The sequence below is a fragment of the Lampetra planeri genome, chromosome 1 (genome assembly GCF_965212315.1).
Source record: "Lampetra planeri chromosome 1, kcLamPlan1.2.h2, whole genome shotgun sequence".
NCBI classification, from domain to species: domain Eukaryota; kingdom Metazoa; phylum Chordata; class Hyperoartia; order Petromyzontiformes; family Petromyzontidae; genus Lampetra; species Lampetra planeri.
The window spans coordinates 24,840,735-24,863,876 of record NC_136107.1 but is presented as its reverse complement, the minus strand read 5'-3'; the positions used below and the strand labels follow the sequence as shown (position 1 = coordinate 24,863,876).

The 23,142-nt window shown below is 42.5% G+C and overlaps 1 protein-coding gene across 1 annotated transcript in view; it reads left to right on the top strand.

The window, feature by feature from the left end:
• Nucleotides 1-20,400, top strand: part of LOC144720602 (von Willebrand factor C domain-containing protein 2-like) — a 43,230-nt gene extending 22,830 nt beyond the window's left edge. The window contains exon 3 of the mRNA XM_078597461.1: nt 20,104-20,400. Within this exon, the coding sequence (XP_078453587.1) occupies nt 20,104-20,255 (152 nt within the window). The 3' untranslated portion in view covers nt 20,256-20,400. The remainder of the gene's footprint in view (nt 1-20,103) is intronic.
• Nucleotides 20,401-23,142: the final 2,742 nt, after the last annotated feature.

The following is a 23,142-nucleotide window of genomic DNA, read 5'->3' as shown; positions in this document are numbered from 1 at the left end:
CCAATGGAAAAAGGGCACATTCAACAAGCGGTGCAGGAGATGCTGCGGGCCGACATAATTTTTCCATCCTCGAGTCCCTGGGGGGCACCGGTGGTCTTAGTCAAGAAGTCAGACGGGTCACTGAGATTCTGTGTGGACTTCCGACGCCTCAATGCCGTCACGCTGGCCAACGCATATCCCCTACCACGTATCGACGACTCATTGGATTCATATTCTTAGGTTTTTTCGGTAAAGTCACGTAGGTAAAACATCAAAATTAATAAAAATAAAATAAAATAAAAATCACGACGTTTCGGAGGCAACACAAGTCTCCGTCATCAGGTGGGACCATCACAGCCGGATTAGCTGCATCAAGTGAGGCAATGATTCAAGATGTAATCCCTTAAAAGCATCATTGCCTCACTTGATGCAGCTAATCCGGCTGTGACGGTCCCACCTGATGACGGAGACTTGTGTTGCCTCCGAAACGTCGTGATTTTTATTTTATTTTATTTTTATTAATTTTGATGTTTTACCTACGTGACTTTACCGAAAAAACCTAAGAATATGAATCCTTGCAGTCACGAAAGCTTCAAATCTAGGACTCTTTGGATGCACTGGCGGGAGCAAAATTTTTCAGTACGCTGGATTTATTGTCCGGGTTCTGGCAGGTCCCACTAGACGCGGACTCCCGGCCTAAAACAGCGTTCCGGACACCACAGGGCCTGTTCGAGTTCAACTGCCTGCCTATGGGCCTCCAGACTGCGCCGGCGACGTTCCAACGCATAATGGAGTTGGCCTTAGCAGGCCTCCAATGGGAAACGTGCCTCATCTACCTGGATGACGTCATTGTCTTCAGCCGATCATTCGAGGAACACATTGACCGATTACGTCAGGTATTCCTGCGGTTCCGGAACGCGAACTTGAAGCTCAAGCCGTCGAAGTGCCACCTTATGCAGTCGTCGGTACGCTACTTGGGCCACGTCGTCAGTGAGTCTGGAGTGGCTACAGACCCGGAAAAGACGGCCTGCGTGAGGGCCTGGGCTGTTCCCACAACGGTTCCAGAGGTACGCCGGTTTGTGAGTTTCGTTTCTTACTACCGCCGGTTTGTACCCAACTTCGCAACCATTGCCAAGCCCTAGCACGTGTTGACGGCGAAGAACCAGAGGTTTTATTGGGGCCGTCTGGAGGAAGAGGCATTCCAGCAGCTGCGCTCACGTCTGACAGATGCACCACCATTGGCCTTTCCGGATTTTGGCCTCCCCTTTACCCTGGACACGGACGCCAGCGATGTGGGCATTGGCAGTGTTTTGTCGCAAGTCCAGCAGGGTTGGGAGGTGGTTATCGCCTATGGTAGTCGCGTGCTTTCATCAGCGGAGCAGCGCTACTGCGTCACACGTAGGGAACTCCTGGCAGTCGTTCACTTCATGCAGCAATTCCGACCCTACCTGTATGGTCGCAAATTTACGGTCCGCACTGACCACGTGGCCTTGCAGTATTCGCTCCGCATCGACCAGCCTTCGGGCCAGCTGGCCAGATGGATAGAGCGCCTGCAGGAGTACAGGTACCAAGTAGTGCATCGCAAAGGGACCAGACACGCCAACGCAGACGCATTGTCCCGACTGGCGCCCCAGGGCCCTTGTGCATGCACCACAGGCGGGGCACTCTGCAAGGAGGCGAGGCCGGAGGGGACGGTCGTCGCTCCCGTACGCACGGCGGAGGGCGCACAGGGTGAGGTCCAGCTGACCGACCACGACCTGGGGCTGACCTTGGACGATTGGAGACGGCTACAGCTGGAGGAAGCCCCACTGCGAACACTACGCGCCTCAGCAGAGGCAGGGGGGAGGAGTACATCGTATGGGAGGACCTCCTCATGCGATGGGACCCGACAGGGCGCCGGCGATGCCTGGTAGTTCCGGAGTCACTGCGTCAACAATTGGTTATGGACGTACACGGCCGCCAGCTGCTGCACCTGGCGGGGCGGAAGACACTGTACACATTACAGGGTCGATACTTTTGGCCAGGTATGACCGCTGACGTGCATCGATGGGTCGCTACCTGCGTTGAATGTGCGCGGCGAAAGCCCCCTCCCCGGGGCAAGCCGGGTGCCCCAACAGCCCATCACGGTGACCAGGGTCAACGAATTGGTTGCGTTGGACATCCTGGGACCACTGCCGGTCACGCCACTGGGAAATAAATACCTGTTGGTCGGAGTCGAGTACTGCACGAGGTGGCCGATGGCGTGGGCCCTCCCGGACCAAACGGCACAGACCATCGCCGATGCCTTCGTGGGAGGCTATGTCCTTGATAAGGGGGCACCGGAGCGGTTGCTCATGGATCAGGGCAGGAATTTCTCCTCACGGCTATTGAAGGACGTCTGCTCTATCCTGGGCACTAAAAAGGTCCGAACATCTCCATATCATCCCCAGACCGATGGGATGGTAGAGCGGCTTAACCGCACCATAGCGGCCATGCTGTCCCAAGTGGTGGACAAAAACCATTCCGACTGGGACCTCCAGATTCCGTCGGTCTTAGCGGCGTACAGGGTGGCCCCGCACGCGGCAACGGGGTTCTCGCCATTTTTCCTGATGTACGGACGGGATCCCATTACGCCTATTGAGGTGCAGCTGACGGACATTCCCGCAAGAGCTGACGCATGGCCGAAGGCACTAAAGACCTCCCTCATTTATTTGAGAGAGGCCCGCCAAGCAGCCGAGGCTGCATCGGCCACGAGCGAAGAGAGTAATGTACGGATACGGGAGAGGACAATGACAGCCAAGCCCTTTAAAGTCGGGGACCAGGCATGGCTACACTGTCCTCAGGTGCCGGTTGGCCTCTCACCAAAGCTGCACCGACCCTGGAAAGGGCCGGTCAAGGTCATTAAAGCACTCCGACCGCAGTGCGTCCAGGTCCAACTGGGTAAGCGACGATGGTTTGTACACCCCACCCGCCTTAAGCCATACATCTCTCCACCGTCATCTTCACCAACATCACCACCAACATCACTGCCAACTTCATCATCATCATCATCCCTACCCAGGCCAAGGTCGCCGACCACCACGCGCCGACCGGCAGGGGGTTCGGTGCCCTGTGTTCCCTTGTCACCTACAGCACCCCATTTGAGGCCTGACGGAGCGGCGGCACGAGCGGGAGCCGGAGAGACAGCGGCGCCAGCAAGGCAACACCGGCACCACCGAACCAGGGACCGCGACGAGAGGGCTTTCGAAGGAGGGGGCCGCCACGGTCATCTGCTGCCTGTGGATGTCCGGGGTGTTTTTACGGGACGCTGGCTGGAGACCTGGGCAGGCCGCGCAATTGATTTTGTTGTGTTATATTGCATTGTATGGTTGTGGGGGGGTTAAGGGCTGTCGTCACTGTCAGTGGTGGGAGGCATGGGGAGACTTAAATGGTCCATGGGGGAGACAGAATCGAGGATCGCTTTTTTTTCTCCGGGGGTGGGGGGTGATGTAGGGGTGTCAGGGGAAGGATTCCCACCAATAGGAGGGTTAGTGGGAGGGGTGATCGAGTAGATATAAGGGGAGAACGGGCGGGAAGAGGGGGCCTTTGGCGCGGGAACGAGATTGGGACGGCTGGGGACAGGTGTGGATGGGAGAAAAGGATTAAAAGACGAAACCCCTGCAATCTTGTGTCGGTTCTCCTTTACACATGTAAAGTAGTAAGTTGTACAATGGTGACAAATACAGTACGTATACTGTACACATACAGTACAGATAATGGGTGTAAGATACCGATATAACTGGATGGTATAGATAGACATACAGCATAGGATTAAAGTAATATTCGAATAGTGAAGTGCAAATGTTATTGTTAAAGACAATCAGTAGGAGAAGTGGGTTTAAGAGAAAACTGTTAATGATTAACCGGACGTGTACCCAGTCACGTGGTTAATGGCAACTCGGTGAAGATTGCTGCATGTGACACACATGCTGTTGCATTCTACAGATTAACCACAATAAATGTGTTTGCCCTCGATTTGGAGCACCTACCCAACGTCCATCATTTCGAGTGTGCAACACGTGGTCTTGTGTGACTTACGCAACTTGCGGTGACCCACAGTTCTTAAATACACTGGTTGTGAAGCTTTTGCTTTGTTCGCTTAGCTAATTGCTATTAACAGTGCTGTGGTATTGTCCCAGTAATCACGTTTTAACGCGTGGATGCTCTGGCTTTTTGCTTGACACGTAGTGAGGTGACCTCTGATTTGTACGGTTGGCTACTTGTAATGCAAAATAAGTTCAACATACATATGTATACATAGTTTGGTTTGCAACAGCAAGTGGACATTACTGAATGTGTTGTGTTAGACATGGATGAATCTTAAGTGGATGCACAAGTGACACGTAGACACCACTTCCTATCTGCCTCATTTAAAACATTGTTCGCACTCGTATACCGTGCATTTTTTAAGAGACCATGCAATTATTAATGAACTTCTATGATGAAATAACTTCCATGTCAGACACCATCACCTTCAATGTCACACAGCTATGTAAAAACAGCTAAGTTCGAGATTTTATGAGCAGTAATGTCCCATTCCCCTTCTGAACCAATAATTATAAATCTGGAGGCCTTCATGACACAAAATGTCAAGACAAATGCAAAATGAGCTGTATGACTACACCTGGCATATACCGGGCTGATGGACATTACTGTCTCATAAATACCTTGTTTAGGTTATAACAAAAATAAAAATCACTACGTTTCGATCGCAACACAAGCAATCGTTTTCAGGTGAAAAAGAGGGAAAATCTGCTGAGGCAGGCTGTTTATAAAGGTTTAGAGATGGGCGGGGCAGCTAATGTTAATGTAGGAGCGAGTAGGCGAGAGAATTTTGCTTGTAAATCTAAATGTAAGCTCGGCGGGGGCCAAGCTCGGCTCGGGCCCGGACGACGCAGTGGCAACATTAACATTGGCATTAGCTGCCCCGCCCATCTCTAAACCTTGATAAACAGCCTACCTAAGCAGATTTCCCTCTTTTTCACCTGAAGACGATTGCTTGTGTTGCGATCGAAATGTCGTGATTTAGATTTTTGTTATGTTTTTCTCTCTACGTGGCTTTACCGAAAGACCCAAAGAATATGAATTACTGCAGTCAGGAAAGCTTTAAGTGAAGATTTAATGTGTCATATACATTTAAACTTAGTAAATGCTGAAATTTTAGACATATCTATTACGTAGTTTTATTTTACTTTCTCTTTAATATCGATATTATATTTAGTATAGTGCATTGATTTTTCTAGCTTTACATTTTAAATTATGTTTGGCTAATGCAGTAATGAATATAATATCAAAATCTGCTTTGCAGTCTTATATCAAAATCTGCTTTGCAGTCTTGTGGCTGGTATGTACAGCCGTCTTGTCAAATAACCCCGGTATCATGCAGGTCTTGGGGCTTTGTTTTAACATACTTCACCATGCTGGTAAGGGCTTCTTCGTGATGATCAGGACCATAGAAGTGCAGTACACTGATATGTTGTGTTGTACTTTGCTCTGCAGCCCACAACATCTATGGCATCTGTTTTATGTATGGGGATCGCCTATACAATACTATCCAGGCTGCGGCCTGCTTGCCTTTCAACATATGATGAGATTGAGCACGTTCGTGGGGATTTTGACATCGGTATTTGACACTAAATATGGCTTTCTATAAGCCCACGTTAAAACGGTAAAATACAGTAACACCACTTATTTTGTATAAATGTTACATGCCTGAAAACCATACGGAATGAACCAATACCATGGTGTAGTCGATGGTGCAGGTTTTGTCTTTATATTCCCATATCAAACTGATTCATTTTGAGGAAAATAGTGTGACTTTATACAGCATAAATCCAATAACAAGAAAATAACTTGTATTCAGAGTGGCCCCTTTGAAGCTCACAGCTTTGAGAAGGAAGTTAGCGCTGCGGCTTCATAGAGTATGCGCTGCACTGAAGTCAGCTAAGAGTTACATGGCTGATTGACAGAAGCCAAGGGTCTCGGCCAAAGTTCCTTCCGAGTTAGCAGTTGCCCGAATTTGCAGTCGTGCAGGCAACCCAGCAAGTTACCAGTCACCCACGAGAAAAGGGCCCAGTCAAGGATCTGCTTGTTGATCATACGCTACTTATTCATACAAAAAATATTCACTTTCTACAAGTCACAAAATACTTTTTCACGAATTTCCATATGCCTGGTCTCAATATGTATCCTCACAGTATATTTACTACACTACCTCACTGTTCGAGGATTATGGGCCAGGCACAGCCTAGCACTCAAATTCGTTATTGACAACTCCTAGTTTAACACGTACGCTTTCGCAACCAGTATCATCCATCATACAGGGTTTTTCGGGGGTTAGATAGCGTAAATACTGTATGCAGTATTTGTAAAGAAAAAGTTACTGAAGAGTCGCTATATTGCACTGACTTCAAATTAAGTGCATGCATCTTCTTGGTTCTTTCGGTAATGTCACGTAGAAGGGAAATAATAAAATAATTAAAATAAAACATTATAAAATACAATTCTCACGACGTTTCGGCCACAACGCAAGCAGCCGTCCTCAGGTGAAGAACAGGGCTGTCAGAAAGACAGCGTCTGAATGAACACCGCCAAGCTTGGCAGCGTATATTTAAGCTGGGTTAGAGGAGGAGGGAGCCTTGACAAAGGAATTTGCATATCAACCAGAATTTAGCAAATTTATGGAGAATGCAGATATGGGATTAGTCACTACTTGTGGAATGTGTAGGTGATGGGGGGGGGGGTCAAAGGCATATTATGCTCGTGTATTATGTAGGATTAGCAGTAATAAAGGGAGGAAGTAGTATTAGCAGTAATAAAGGGAAGGAATTTTCATAGTAAGGAGCTGCAGCAGTCAAACCACCACGTAAAAAACTAAAATATAAACTACATCAATATCATCAATACACTCAATATACTCTCCAATAAGCTGAGCTACTAACAGTAAGTCATACATTACAATTCTATGTCGCAGTAAGGTAGACAAATTATAGATCACGACGTTGCGATCGAAACGTCGTGATCTATTATTTTTCAACCTACGTGACTTTACTGAAAGAACCAAAGAGTATGGATTCCTGCAGTCACGAAAGCTTCAAATCAAGAGTGTAATATCGTATTGTAGACCCAACTGAGCATAGCAAAATCACAATGTGCACAAAATCTGCTCTGTTACCGAACGATTATAGGAAATGTTGTTCTGGACCTAGTCCTGTCTATTTCACTGTTTACAGGTAAATAAAAATTGATGCGAAACATTCGCTTTTTCAAAACAGGTTTTAATAGAGATCAAAGCAAATAATCATTAAAGCTGTTGATACAGATATTTACATTTGTGGTATTTTCCATCAGCTCTGTTTGTTCAAAGCAATTTGGTCCAAGACATTTCTTTGAAGGCAAGATTCCTGATTGTGCACAACCTAGCGTGGCTCCCAATTTTCTAAATGGTAAGGTACTCCGAAATCCTAGACCATTCCATAGAGATCTCACAGATAACATTACTTTTCTCACTCCTTGCCAGCAACTATAGTTGTTGCCTCTTATTTGGGTATTCGCTATTACAACGTTACGAAGTAATTGATAACTCTCTCAGGTTATATTAAAAGTGCATGCCAGGAGAAGGCTTCCAACATGAACAATGCAATCACACAAGAAAGGGATGGTGTCTCCAACAAAGAACAACACTACACAGAAGGTTGAAAAGTTAAAGGATACTTGTCAATTCAAAAAAAGACAATTTCCTCCCCAAGATTGCACACTGTTGGGAGTGTTTGGCAGAAGAAGAAAACACTTTCAGAAGTGTAATTGGATAAAGGGAAAATAATAATAATAATAATAATAACAAAACAGGCCCTCCTGCATGAATGACCTGCACCTCGCTGCTTTACTGCACATGTAAAAAGAACAGTGGCTTTGGTCTTGAGTATAAAACAGTTGTGAATCAACCCGATCAATAGCGTGAAGTATTACATGTGGTGAAAATTAGTTCCTAATCTTTATTTATCATGTTTTGGAAAGAACAGTGGTTTGGTCTTGCAGTTCAAAACCAGAAACAAGTCCAATCAATGTATCTGCACTGACATGGAGGCCATCTATGCAATACAGTGCAACGATATTACAAGGGTTCTTTGATAGATCTTTGAAGGTACAACAAAACGTGTTCACACCTTCCCACTCGACCGACCTCCTGGTGTGATGAAAATAGCACTACAAGACGCCTCTGCAGTGGGAAATGTCGGCCAGATGTATGAAGAGTGATGAGGCCCCAGCAAAACCCCAGCAAAGCCAGTATCTGGTATGGAAGCCATACCACGAAGATTGAATTCAACCAACATCAACCATGCAAATTGAAAGCTACAGGAGGCTCAATATTGTGCTGCAGAATGATCAGAGTAGTTAAGCTTGCGGCTGAAATGAGATACGTTTTTGTTTTATGAATTTCAGAGATGAAACATGTTTACATGAATATCACTACAGTGCACGGCAAGTGAAAAACAGCAGTGAACGGCATTTAAAAGCTCTTTTAAATGGCATATTTCATTAAATTTATATTTCATTTTAAAAGCTAAAAAAATTCCAGTCTCTGTTTTTCAGTTCCTGCGTGAGGTTGCATTGCTCACATTGTGGTTGTAGATATTGCTTACCAGCAGGAAAGGCACATGATTAAATGTTGCGGTGTAATTTGCTAAAAATAGCGTATCTAATGGTGATGCCACTAGAAATCTAATTTGTATGAATCTGTAAAAGTGGCCTCAAAGCCAGTTTACTGAAACTGAGTTTTGGGCCATTGATCGTGAAGGAGCAGTTTTGTTGTGCAATAGCTAAATTATTATAATATGATCTAATTTGTGTAATGGTAGTTACAAGGCTCTGAGTTTAATGTATAGGCTATTTGCATGAATGCAAGCTTCATTGAGTCTCAAAGTTGCTCTTTCAGAAGAGTTCTGCACAGCGATGTTTCACCAATCCCACAAGTAATTGCTAGGCATGTGCGAAAAATCTGGTACTATTGTACATGAGAATAATAAAACACATAATTTGCATAAAATATACAGTATGAGAATAAGGCCTATTTCATACAATAATTACACACACATACATGGTGATAGTGCATGCCGATAATTTGACTATTCTTAAATGTGTTAACTTTAGTACATTTATCTAAAATGTTGTAGTATTTCTAAATGTATTCCTTGACTCCATTGTATTACTTGAACGCTGTATTAATAAAATATCAGGTAATTTTGTTTAAATACTCTAATGCCTCTGCTCTTATTTAGGTGAACAATCAAGCTTATTTATCACTGCAATATAGCTTTATTACTCTACTGTGTATTTAAGGTTCATTATAGAGTTTTACAGTCTCAGCAAACAATATTAGTTATACATTGTACTATTTGTTGTCATGTTTTTAGCTTTACATTTTGTGTTTACGCATTTGCATATTTATTTGATTTGAATTGATAATATTATGATTGAGCAACATAATCAATACAAATGTAGATGACAGAATACGTTTGAATCTATAAATTTATCATAGAAAATATAGTTATGAGTGTAAACCATCTGAGTAGTTAACCATGCTATACCAAAGTCTAATTCTTGCAGTCTTACATGTATTTGATTATTTAAATCCACGCCTATGTTTTCATGTTATTGTAATGCGAACATATAGTCAGTAAATGTGCTTTTTTGCGTGAATAAGACTACGATAATTACATTGAGAATTTTTCACAGATTTACATGACTTTAGTTTACGTGCATTCATGAGCTCGCGATGTCTTGAAATGTACACCTAAATTATAACTGCAACTTAATGCTAAGATATTACGCTTGGAAGCTGAAATGTTTAACCCCATCTTTAAAACAAAAGTATACGTCTGCAACAATCTGGCATGGTAGGTTAAGCAAGAATAGGCTTGTGTGCTTCTTAAAATAAATTGTTTAAATATCCCAACTATGTTTTGGTCGTTATCCTGTCAAGTAAAAACTGTGCCAGGAATGAATTTCCAATGTTTTTGTTGTGTGCATATAGCCTATTATGTATGAATCGGTTTTATTTTTGGGGGTATTAAGGTACAGTGGTTAATGGTACTGTATCTGAATCTGGCCTGGACCTTCCATAGATCAACTAAACAAAATAATGAATACCTGTTGTACCGTATTGCATGAACATTAATGGCCAGGATATAAAGATCATATTCATGATGTTGGCTGGACTATGTCCTCCTCTGTTTCGCCGGCCTTAATAGTTGCTCTCTGGTAGCATTTAGCCCAGCATTCTTTTTAAATGGATGTATTTTTCTATGTAAGGGATGTTGGACAAAGTGAATCAATGGCAATCAATTAATTTTCCTCTGGGTTCAGGGTAGGTGGTCTCTTTTTGAACCTCAATGCTGCAATGCACTGCTGGAACATTATCAATCACAATGATATCTTCTGGCAAATCTATGTCTTTTGGTACACACAGAGGGTATGCACTTGTGCAACCATAAATGTATAAATACACAATCATCTTGATAGTTATAGCTTTAAAGTACTAATTTGCCTTGTTTTTTTCCGGAAAAGCTCTTCTGAATTTAATAGTAATCCTCTGTTGCACATCACATCTTTATTTCTTATTTATACGAAAGGATAAGTTCAAATGTAAATTCCTACCTACACGTGCTCCATCTGCACTACAGTAAAATAGCAGTCTTTCCACAAAGACCACATTTCCCCAGTCTTGCTTTAAGGGCATTAGGGAGATTACATAAAGACATGCCCTTTATTGAGATCACTTTTCCAGATACCATACATTGCATAAATCACAGGGAAAGCATTCTCTTTCTAAAGTAGGCTTGGTGAGCTTTACCAAGATTGTAGCACTTAAAGCGCTGGACTTCTGCTGTACATACATACTCATGTTTATGAAAAGGATTTCGGGCGAGGTAAGTATAGCTCAACTTTATGGTTTATTCGCAGATAATGTGCAAACACATAGAGACCATACTTATCGAGGCTTCACTCCAGAATGCGCCCGAAATCTCTCGGGCCCATTATGCATCCTATACTCCCATTTCTATCAGGTTATCATCTCTTCCTCCATTCCCCATTTCCAACGGTTAACAGCCGTCAATTGTTAATGTTGCACACTCGAAATGAAGGTGTGTAAACCCTCTGGCCATTGGGGCTTCTCTTCAGGGACAAAAAGCATCACTTCATCTTCCTCCAGCTGTCCCAAATGAGCACAACTTCAAACCACCGTGGCTTGAGCTGGTGGTAGCACAACTCTCTGTTTGCCTGTCTTGACTGCCCCACCATCACTGTCCCGGTTGCCAGAAGACAACAGGTGGATGAGGACGTTTGTGTCTCTCGGAGTGATGGAGAAAGCCGCACCCACGACCCCCATTATAACGGGGTCCGCAATTGGCTCTCCTCCTTCCACCAGCCCATTGATGACCTCGATGACATTAAAACCAATAATGGAATCTTCTGCAACCCTAGGGTCACTGGATACCAGCTTTGGAATGAGAAAGAACTGACTGGTCCCTATATTGCGGTTCAATCTGAATGCCACCTCTATCCAGCATGTGAATTATATTTATGTTTGGTTAACTTCTATTCCAGTAATTGTACCAGTCCCCAAGAGCACTTCAACTGGTCTCACTCTTTACTTAGGTAGAAGCTCATTTCGCCATGCTTCATTTGTTACACTGGCTTGAGCTCCTGTGTCCCAAAGGGCAGAGGTTGATACGTGGTCCAGTAAACACTTTACCATGCATTTTTTCCCAATTAACTTTAACAGTCTGTTGTTGCATTTAGACCTGGTAAAGCTAACCTTGCCAATATTTGGGTTCCTCCACTCTGGTGTCTTTTGACATTCTGTTTCGTTCTGTAATGTGTTAATTGCTCTGCAGAGTACGTTGTCCTCTTGCCAGTGTTGTTTTTGGCAGGTATTCGACCAGTATTGTGCTGTGTGACAACCCTAGCACTTCTGCAGTCTTACAACATAATTCTCTTCACATAAACAGTACTGACACCCATGGGACCCTGGCGTGTAGGTTACTGCTGGTCCCCCTGCAGCAACCCTCGCCAGTTTCCCTGCTGCTGTCGAGAGGCTCGACATCCATGGGCCAGGTGTCCCGGCTGGCCACATTTGAAACAATGGTTACATGTACCACCTGCTACAGCCTCTTGGCACATCCTACAGCCTCTTGGTCGCATTGCTCTGTCTTGGGCTGGTTGTTTCCATTGTCCTCGCTTTGTGTATGGGGTTATATCATCCTGTCACCTCCTCCTGATCTCTGAAACTTCAGCCCTTAACTCGCTTACCATCTTTTCAATCCCATCTCGAGATGGCCTTTCAGTTGCAGATATCTTGTTGCCTTCTCTGTTTTGGTCCTGACATTTCCATTGTTTGAAGGTTGTATTGGTGATGTAACCGCTTTAAATGGTCCCTGTGAGTCTTGCTGACAGCCTTCCCTATTACCCTTCAAATCAGCTGGCAAGTTCATTCATCCTAGTGATTTTGGGTGCCAATTTCTGTTTGAGCATGTTTTGTCTCTCAAGTTCCAAGTTGGCTGCTTCATTGACTTTTTCAATCAGCATCTCATCAGTGACAGTGGTGTCATCCATATGGGGCTTTATTTTGAATTTTATAGGGTCACTGAGGAATCCTGTGCCAATCGATCTCAGGAATATCCTGCGTACCAAATCTGGATTGTACTGGTCATCAGCTCATTTTTCTTTAGATGCAAATAATAGTCTGTCTTTTAATTCGATATCTCTGAACAAAATGTTTTGTGCAGTTTTTCTTGGTTCCTGAGAGATGTGCATCAACTTCTGATAGAGATCAGATGTGCTTTCTTCTCTATAGTGTCCCTTCAACATGGTTTTTAACTTGTAAATAGTCAAATCAGTTTTTATTTCTAGCATTTACCTCAAATTTAGAAGAGGACTGATTGCTCTGACTACTGCCTTAATGATGTCGGACTCAGCATGGCCCTTACGGGTTCCTCTGTCGATCTGGTGCATCAGATAGGTGTAAGATAACTTGTCTTTCTGCCCTCTTTCACCAATCTGCCCGGAGATCTTGAATTATCTCCATATTGTGACTTCCGGCACATTTCCTAGTCTGGCCATTCGTACGGAATCCAATGCTGCTGTGGTTCTTGTTCCACCTTCACTTGAGGTTTCCTTTTCCTCAAGGGTTTTTCTGGATTTTTCTTGTGACTCTTGTATTTCACCATCCATATCTTCAGATAGTTTTGGTGGTGGCAGTGTTTGACCTGTTCCCTTGCTGTCTTTGTCTTTCTGCTGTATTGTTTCAATGAAAAACAGCAGGTTTTGAACATATGCACAGGCCCCATCATCTTCTTCTTGGTCTTCAACTTCATCGAGTACTCTTTCTGCCATACGAATCAAAGCCCGTCTGCTTTTATCTTCACCAGTCGCATCATCATGGAAAAACTTCAAATATCTGCATGTTTCCATAAGCTGGGCTCTCTGCAGCTGATTCAAATCAGTACTGACCTTGTCCTGCAGTTATTACAGTGCCATGATGTGAAGACCGTTAAGATCCTTGCACGAATAGTCTTTACATATGCTGCCTGTACAATTGCTTGGTCCGTCTCGTTGGAAGAGTTGATCCCCATCAGTAAAGTCTGGGAAACTCTCCTGCCAGGCTCTCCAAAATATGTTGCACACTCGAAATGAACGACGTGGGCAGGTGCTACAAATCGAGGGCAAACACATTTATTGTAGTAAATCTGTAAAATGCAACAGCACGTGTGTCACACACAGCTATCCTCAACCGAGTCGCCATTAACCACATGACTGGTGTACAAGTCCAGTTCATCAATAACCCTGCCAGCCACCCACAGGCCAAACTCAGTTGTTGCATGCTGGTGTTCACACCTGCATTGATGTACTGCACAGCATATAATGACTTTCACAAAATCACACTTTACTCCCTTGCTGCCCGAGGAAATAATTAAAAGAGTGGTCCATTCCTAATGTGCCATATTAATTATTTAAATCTTCCCGCTTCTTCCCTTTGCACCAATCTGATTTGAATGATCCAATGCCTTTCAATCAGATTGGTGTGATGGCATCACCGACCAAGTCGGTTGTCAGTGGCTCTGCTACTTTTAAACTTGACTTGCCTGTGAAGTCGTTTAAGACTTCTGGCAGACTACCCCACACACATAGGGTGTAATCGTGGTGTGCATTAATCAAAAGCAGAAGTCAAACCGGCAGTCTCAGCGGTGCCACCTGAGGGCGCTGAGCTTTTGACCCACCCGGCCACTTTCTGCTTGGAGTTTTATTCAAGATGAACGTTTCACGTTCATAGTAAAGTATTATTTGGGTTAGATTGCGTAAATATAAATGTGCCGTTAAATCTGCCACCACCCGACACAGCCAATTAGTAAGGTGCGTCACGTAAACAGAACATGCCAATTCGTTACTAGTGTAGTGACGTGTATGGAGTCACTGTAGTGTAGCGCCAGTACTGAGAAAAGAGTGGTACTGCACATGTGGAGCCTCTCTCTAGCACCGGAGTATGGCACGGAAGGGCTCCCTAGGGGTCATAGTTCTGGTAACAGTGAGAGAGAGGTCAGGTGAGGACATGATAGTTTTGGTGAACCCGAGAGGGCACGTGACCAGACGAGGTGGCAAGGGGGCCCCCAAAAGGGGGTGAGAGGGACACGTGAGATGGGACCAGAGTCCCCGAGAAGGTTTTGGAAAGGGGCGTGGCCAAGCGCGGAGCCCGGCCACACCGCGGCCCATAAAAGCCTGTCTCTGGGAATGGAATCCGCCGGCTACGTCTTCAGTCTTCGCGCACGACTTCGTGGACCAGGCAGCGTGTTAGCTAACCTGGTCCGATTATATAGTTACCCCATTGTGTTAGCGAATAAACGTGTTGCCTTCAAGATTGAGTGTGCGCCTCTGTGGAACCCACTACGACGTGTCGCCAGTAATTATAATTAGCTTCATCAGGCGACAGCCAGATTTGTAAAGAAATCTCCTTGTTTTGATAATTGGTTTTTTACCCTTCTATCTGGCAACAAAACTGACACCTTTTTACAAGGAGTCATGTTTGCATAGACCGCAATACCTGCAGTCATAATACAAACAAAAGACATAACTCTGATAATGTGCACTGTCCTTGAAGTTGATTGGTCCACACCCGAGACAGCTTTCCTTAGAGCCTAGTCTCACATGGGTTGGACCAGATTACGCCAAAAGGCGCACAACTCAAAGACAATGCACCATCAGAGTATGAGAGCTCGGGGCAAGCATCTACACTATGGGAACCTCATTTGCCAGTAAAAATATGATAATTGGTTTTTTACCCTTCTATCTGGCAACAAAACTGACACCTTTTTACAAGGAGTTATGTTTGCATAGACCGCAATACCTGCAGTCATAATACAAACAAAAGACATAACTCTGATAATGTGCACTGTCCTTGAAGTTGATTGGTCCACACCCGAGACAGCTTTCCTTAGAGCCTAGTCTCACATGGGTTGGACCAGATTACGCCAAAAGGCGCACAACTCAAAGACAATGCACCATCAGAGTATGAGAGCTCGGGGCAAGCATCTACACTATGGGAACCTCATTTGCCAGTAAAAATATGATAATTGGTTTTTTACCCTTCTATCTGGCAACAAAACTGACATCTTTTTACAAGGAGTCATGTTTGCATAGACCGCAATACCTGCAGTCATAATACAAACAAAAGACATAACTCTGATAATGTGCACTGTCCTTGAAGTTGATTGGTCCACACCCGAGACAGCTAGAAGGGTAAAAAACCAATTATCATATTTTACTGGCAAATGAGGTTCCCATAGTGTAGATGCTTGCCCCGAGCTCTCATACTCTGATGGTGCATTGTCTTTGAGTTGTGCGCCTTTTGGCGTAATCTGGTCCAACCCATGTGAGACTAGGCTCTAAGGAAAGCTGTCTGGGGTGTGGACCAATCAACTTCAAGGACAGTGCACATTATCAGAGTTATGTCTTTTGTTTGTATTATGACTGCAGGTATTGCGGTCTATGCAAACATGACTCCTTGTAAAAAGGTGTCAGTTTTGTTGCCAGATAGAAGGGTAAAAAACCAATTATCTCCTTGTTTTTTTCTTTAAATAGAGGGATAGATGTGATGACGTCACTTGTGAAACTAAAAAATATTATTTTCACGTTGCATTACTGCATGCAACATTTTTGAGCTACAGTAACTCTTAAAGAAGAACTCTGCCTGTGAGACAGCTGAAGCCTTGCTTGAGTGGTTTTTTTCTTCTTCTGTACCATGTTAATCAGCTGGTTGCCAGATGACCTTAGATATAGAGTGAGCAGGCATTTTCAGTACAATATACTCAACTGAAGATAAAAATGAACTTTCCTACATGTTAGGCAATTTATATTTCTACCCAGAAATGTTCTCGTTAACTAACACTAAGCAATCCCCCTATCCCTGGTCTTCCCTTTGTATGCTGGTTAATTTTCCCTCCCCTACCCCCTCCCATATCAAATCTTCACTCTTCCTCCTACGCGGGGTCCCCACTTGTTTGGGGTAGCAGGTCCTATTTCACCCCTGCTATGAATGTTCTCGATGCATCGATCGGAAATTTCCACGTGTTTTTTTGTCCCTCTCCTATTGAACATTGACGGGTTGTACTGGGCCCACGTTTTGTTGTCGAAATAAAAAAACATTATATATAAACAAATATATAACACTGAGCAAGATTTGAACAACTTCTCTTGATTGCTTTCAATGTACCCCCAGTCTTGTTCAGACATATACAAGCAGGATGTCTGTCTTTGCACAGATATTCAGAACCTCTACTCAAAGACTGTATCACTTCAATAGCATGTTATAATTTGTTCCACTCACCATAGAAATATGCTTGATAGACATCACCTTCCATTTAAAGCTCACTCACCTCCGATTAGCATCCTTTTATTCACGTAAAGTATTGTACCACTGCCAAACTTTAAATTTCACAATCACCTCTGAATGAATAAAAAAAATAAAACTCGTCAACAACACTGCTTTATAAGAAAAATATATATATAATCGGCAACGTTTCAGGAAATGGCCCTTCTTTGTAGCACCTTTCAATGAACGGCTCAACAGAATATATAATGCCACTGCTGTCAAACACCTTTGGTCACTTCATCCAGGGTTCAGGACATCACGATGTAAGAACATGGCTCCCTTTCCTCTATTCATCTTCCCCAAACTCCTCACCCTTTTACATCATCCCCCTTGCCACCTCATTATTTCCTCCACCCCCTCAATTACAAATAATTCAATGAGCACTACTTTAATTTAAGATGTACAGCTTATGGGCTACATTTTGCCCGTGCCCAATTCCCCTGCCCTTGGACAACCGTGATTCATCCTCGGCACCCCAATGAGAGGCACCACATTAACCACAACACTGGCAGGCAAGCAATGTGAGCAGCATAAAATAACTCGCAGAGGCACGCGCAAATAAAATAGCCCGCTGATAACTCTTCAAGCAGTGGCAGCCCTTTTGGTAAGCAAAGACAAGCATTGTGGATGAAATTCCCTAATTTGATCTATTTAACAATTTTTTTTATTTTGCCAAGTAAGGCCCACTGAGCTATATAGCTCTTTTTCAGAAGCGACCTGACCACAAATTATAGCTCAACGGAGTGGCTTATCATATGGAAATGTAAAGCAGCCAAATACTCGAAACGCATGTGGAGGAAAAAACCGGAGGACCTGGAGAAAAATCGGCACGACCACGGAGATGACTTCAAACTCCAAATATACAGTAGGTGTAAGGGTCGGGATCAACCCCATGACCTGCATACTCGGCGAGGTAGTTAACATCTCCCCATCTTATTTTCGCTTGGTCAATCTCAAGGCCTGATGCATGCTGCAGACTGCTTATAAGTACTTCGTGAGTCCACAGTTCCAATTTGGGCATCCCTGATGTAAATCAATCGCTTGTGCGATAGCCCATAATGGGCCTACCTGCTGCTTCTCATTGAAGCTTCAGAGGGAGGAGCGTTATGCTCACCACCACAGATGCTTTGGAATGTAAAAAATAAACGTATGCTCCAAATTGAAAGAAATATTGCACTGTGCATTCGAGGCAGTTTTGTTTGCAAAAATATACGTCAACAATAGCATTTGAAAACTGATCTGTTTACATCACAACACCTTGCACAATAAAAGTACATGATCCGCAGTCACACAATTTACGTCCTTATTTGGTAAAATTGCATTGTGTTACTTTGATTTATTGTTTTGCTCAAATGGTACACAATGCATACGACATTTGCTGATATTCCACACATGAGAAGAAACTCAGGATATATACATATTTTTTTCAGATCATGTTGTATAAAATAAATGACTTTAAATACGATACTGTACTATATTAAATTTCAAATAAACAGCATTTCCGCCTTTTTGTTTAGAAAGGGATAAAAAAAAGCCCTGCATTTTCAGTGCTCAAATGTTTTCATGACATAATATTCTTTAAAAAAAACAATCAATGGGCTTTGGCAGATTTTACTGATTTTTAAATACTGCATAATGAATGTTCAATAAACCCTTTCGGAAAGCAAAGCCCAAAATTAGATGTGTGAAAATAATTCGTATTTTAATCACTTATGTAAAATTCAGATAATGACTGCCTAACTCTGGCAGATATTGAATTGTTGTCAGTAAATATGAAATATCCATAATGTTTTGTTGTGAATAAATGTGCACGTGCTGTGTGCATACATTCACCACCTTCATTTCATGACAATATTCTTCCGATCAAGATTATGTTCAAGTTTTGTGAACATTCCTTTTAACAGAACATTATAGACAAAGTGTTTTCGGAGGCAATTGTGCTAGCACTATACCACTTACCGACTGGTATTTCTTGCCATTCCATAGTATTAACATGTGCCATATTTAATATGAAACACTGAACATATCGTACACTATAAGTAAACACGATTCATTTGAAAGAGAAAAAAACTATAGACAGAACATTTGCCACATGCTTGGAAATAAACGGCAGTTCTTAGCCATGCAAAGAGGGTTGTGCGTTTTTTCATCTCATTTCATTCAGACAACTATCGTCTGTACAAGTAGTCCCAAGCCTACCTTCCACCTCCTGTATATGAGAAAACTCCTTCCTACTGGCGATACAACAGCCCAAAGTTCCACCACAGCTTTCATTTTCGACTGGATTGTCATACACGTGTGGCTGTTTGTGCTTACATGCATGTGCGTATGTGTGCTTGTTGCACATTAAATGTAATAATACATAAGCACGCATCGGTGTGTGTAAGCACCCACCCGCGTGTTCCCATCTGTAGTTTGTGTTCACGCCTACACATATCCAGCTACACATACACGCATATGCCTTATGCACACTTTTGTTTGCATAGACCAGCTATGTGGTCGATCAAAACAGGATCTAAGAATTTCTCATATGACGTGGGGCTATCTGTCTTCACACAGATGAGAGAGCCATAGCAGGGCTTTAAACTGTGCTGATCATCCCTAATTACTTTTCAATATTGCAGAACCATTATAAGGCATATTATTGGTTATTTTGGTAAAGTCACGTAGAAAAGAAATAATAAAATAATAATACATTTTAAACAATAAAAATTCTCACGACTTTTCGACTGCAACACAGGCAATCATCATCAGGTGTCGATTTCACATCGTCGTGAGAATTTTTATTGTTTGATTGTTTTATATTTTTATTATTTTATTATTTCCTTTATACGTGACTTTACCGAAAGAACCAAGAATGTGAATCTCTGCAGTCACGAAAGCTTTAAATCATTATAAAGCACTCATATTACTCTGGTGCTGCAACATTTCAATCAAACAAACTTGTAAGGTTAGTGAAGGCGACATCTTTAGTGGGGCTGCTGTGCACGAATGCACCGTGGTTGAAATTTCAAGGTAGCGTGGCTTCTTCCCACAACCCCGCGAGACTCATATATCATTCATGGGCACTTGTGTGCATTTGACAGCTTTTGTTTAGAACTGCGCACACAACCTAACCGCGCTTCGTGTTCGCCTGTGATGCTCCCATCATTACATCCGCCCGTCCCTTTCCGAAAATGCAGGCGCGAACTGCTACGCGGACACGCGTGTCATCCCGGCCGGACACGAAGTGAGGATCGACACATGCACGGTGTGCTCGTGCCCACTACCAGGCAACAGCGGCTATGCGGACCGGCAAGCCGTGTGCATCAAGCAAGACTGCCAAGGCAGCTAGCCCTGCCAAGCGGCGCCGTCGCAGAAAACCTGACGCGGCCCGCAAGCAGCATCCAGCACCTCCCGAGGGTGCAGTTGAGTGTCCATCAGACCTGGAATGGCAGTGTAAAGAATGTATGTAAAAAAAACTATGATAATACTAATAGTATCCTATATTAAAAAAGTCAAAAAAATCGAGCATTTCAAAGAATATTTATATTCAATGTTGTTAATTGCTATTCCATTAATAAAATAAAACACTTCAAATTAGTATACATGTGATTAATAGCTAACTGTTAATAAGTTACACAAAAATTAAATGATATTATTTTTCGTCGTACTTTGTATATATGTAGGGTTGGACAATTATTTATAAATAAGGGTATGCCACAGTTTTGCATTGTAGTTCATCCAAGGGGCAGTGCCCATGAGTGGTGGATGGAATACAACAATTGCTGAGACCGTTTGATGGTGGGGTTATGGCAAGAGAGATGTGGGGCTGTGCAAGGATGGGTAGCCAATCAGGCCAACCGTTTTCTCTAGTACATCGTTGCCTAACCAATTTTGAAATGTGCCTGCATTAATTTGTCAGAACAGTGCAGCAATCCAGACCTGCCAATTCTAATCAAAACAGTGAATGTAACCTGCATCATTCGTCTAACCTTTACACAGTATGAGTACTCTGGTTTTCCCGTTTCCTTGACTGGTGAGGAAATGAATAGAGGTGAATAACCTGTGGAGACTTAGCTGGCATGGAATTTTAGTTTCGTAGTTGGTTTGGAACGCATTCCACTCATGTGCAAAAGTGTGTGCATTCAGTCTGTGCTCGGATTAAAAAGGTTAAAGATTTTGAAATGTTAGTAAAACCCATTTAAAATTACCTAATTATAATAAATATAGTTGATTGGCATAGCACATTTCTATTCTATTTCTCAGTCTGTGTTATAATTGTTGGCTCTCCACCAATGTCCAAATATCGACCACGTGACATGCATGGCTTTTGGACATAATTTAAACTGTAGCTTTAGAACTCCCTTGTTTTTGCTTGTGTTTTATTTTAGATAAAAAGGTCAGCAATGTGACTTACCATATTAGACAATACATGTGTAATTTATATATGTAACTTCCAATGCATAGCTGAAAGGAAACAGTTCTCTTCAAACATTCATGTATAGTATATCCATGAAAACTCCTCTTATTTACGACTATTTTAACCGTGACTCCTATTATCCATGGGAGCTGTAGGGTCTGCATAAGCTCCTATTATCCGTATCCCAATTCTTACAAGTATCCACCATCATCCGCAATTTGTCCCATCAGTCAATGTGGAATGGCAAATAACTCCAATAACTTGAGACCAATGCAAAATGTATCGTATAAAAAAAATGCTGCGGGTGACACACACTTTAAATCAACTGCCACATACAGGCGACACGCATAGACATCTGGATCTGGCTTCAGGCCTGGAAAATCTAGGGGTATCTGCAGATTATCCATGGATAATTACCGGCCCTATTTCCCAGCCTTGGCTGCCGGAAAATGAATCGTAAAATTATCCTCACATGTTTTGCAGATTATTGGAATTGAATGGCAAATAATTTCAATTATCTGCGATTTTACTCACATTTTTTTCCTGTGGATAAGTGGAGTAAATTTGCACCCGATCTTGGAGAGAGAGTGGATGGTTAGTTGGGCATTGTTTGCATATTGTTTTGCTATAAAATAAATTGTATTGTACTTCTACGGTCCAGCATCAATGCGTTTCGGCTTCACCGACGCGAAATGACCAATGTGGTAAAGTATGGTCAAATAACACAAAGGAAGGATGCTCTCATCCAGCAGTGGATTGAAAATGGGCTGTGTATGTACATACACATATACACTATATATACAAGCTACATTTGTTTCTGTCTGACAATTATCCTCTTGGAATTACACAAAATATTAAGTGGAGCACTTTAATGAATTTAGAGCATATGTATGTCTAATATTACAAACCAGCTATATACAGTATAATGTTATTATAGTACAGCTGTCGTATGTTTGAATACTAAGAACTTTTGTTGCAGCACATATGGATACATTCAAACAATAAAGTTAATCCTTGACTGACCCTAAATGGTTAAAGTTGGCCAACATACTTCTGCTTTCTGTTAAAAAAAGTTCATTCATTTTCTAACAACTTACAATCCCAGGTAACTGGATGATTATTTTCAAGAAATATAAGAGCGGAACTAATGTATCTAATTTGGGTGCATTAGGATCTACAGGAAAATGTTTTGATAATTAACCGTTCAAAAGAAGATGAGTTAAAGACACAGCAATTATTAGAATTTATAGGGATTCATGAAAATAAATTATTAACATCTTCACCAAACAATACAATTTGGAGTTGTGTAGCCTCTAAATACAACCACATTTCAAGACACCCAGAAATTGGACAAACCACTTAGGTATTTACATTTACCAACAATTGTACAATCCGAACTCATGGATTATTTTAAAGTAATTACCTTATTATGGGAAAAATTATGTCAATAGAACACGAAGTAATGTGAAAGTCCCAATAAGGCAAGGTCTTTGTGTTGGATTCAGCTATTTATGTACCCAGCAATTGCTAGGTGACCTCATTTGGCTGATGTCACGATTGTGCAAGCACTGATTGTCACTTATATTGGTGTGTGACAGCAATGGTTGTTGGTGAATTAATATAATTCCGTTTTACAGTCTGGTAATTGTGTTTGTGTGTAAATGTTCATTACAAATAATGATAAGGAAACATTCTGCCGGTTCTGAAAAATAAGTGGCTGTAATAGTTGTTTCTTGCTCTTTATACGGTATTTTTATTATCTGTAACTCTGTAAACACAACCAGTTCCATCGTTCCAGTTGTAAATTTCAAAACAATAT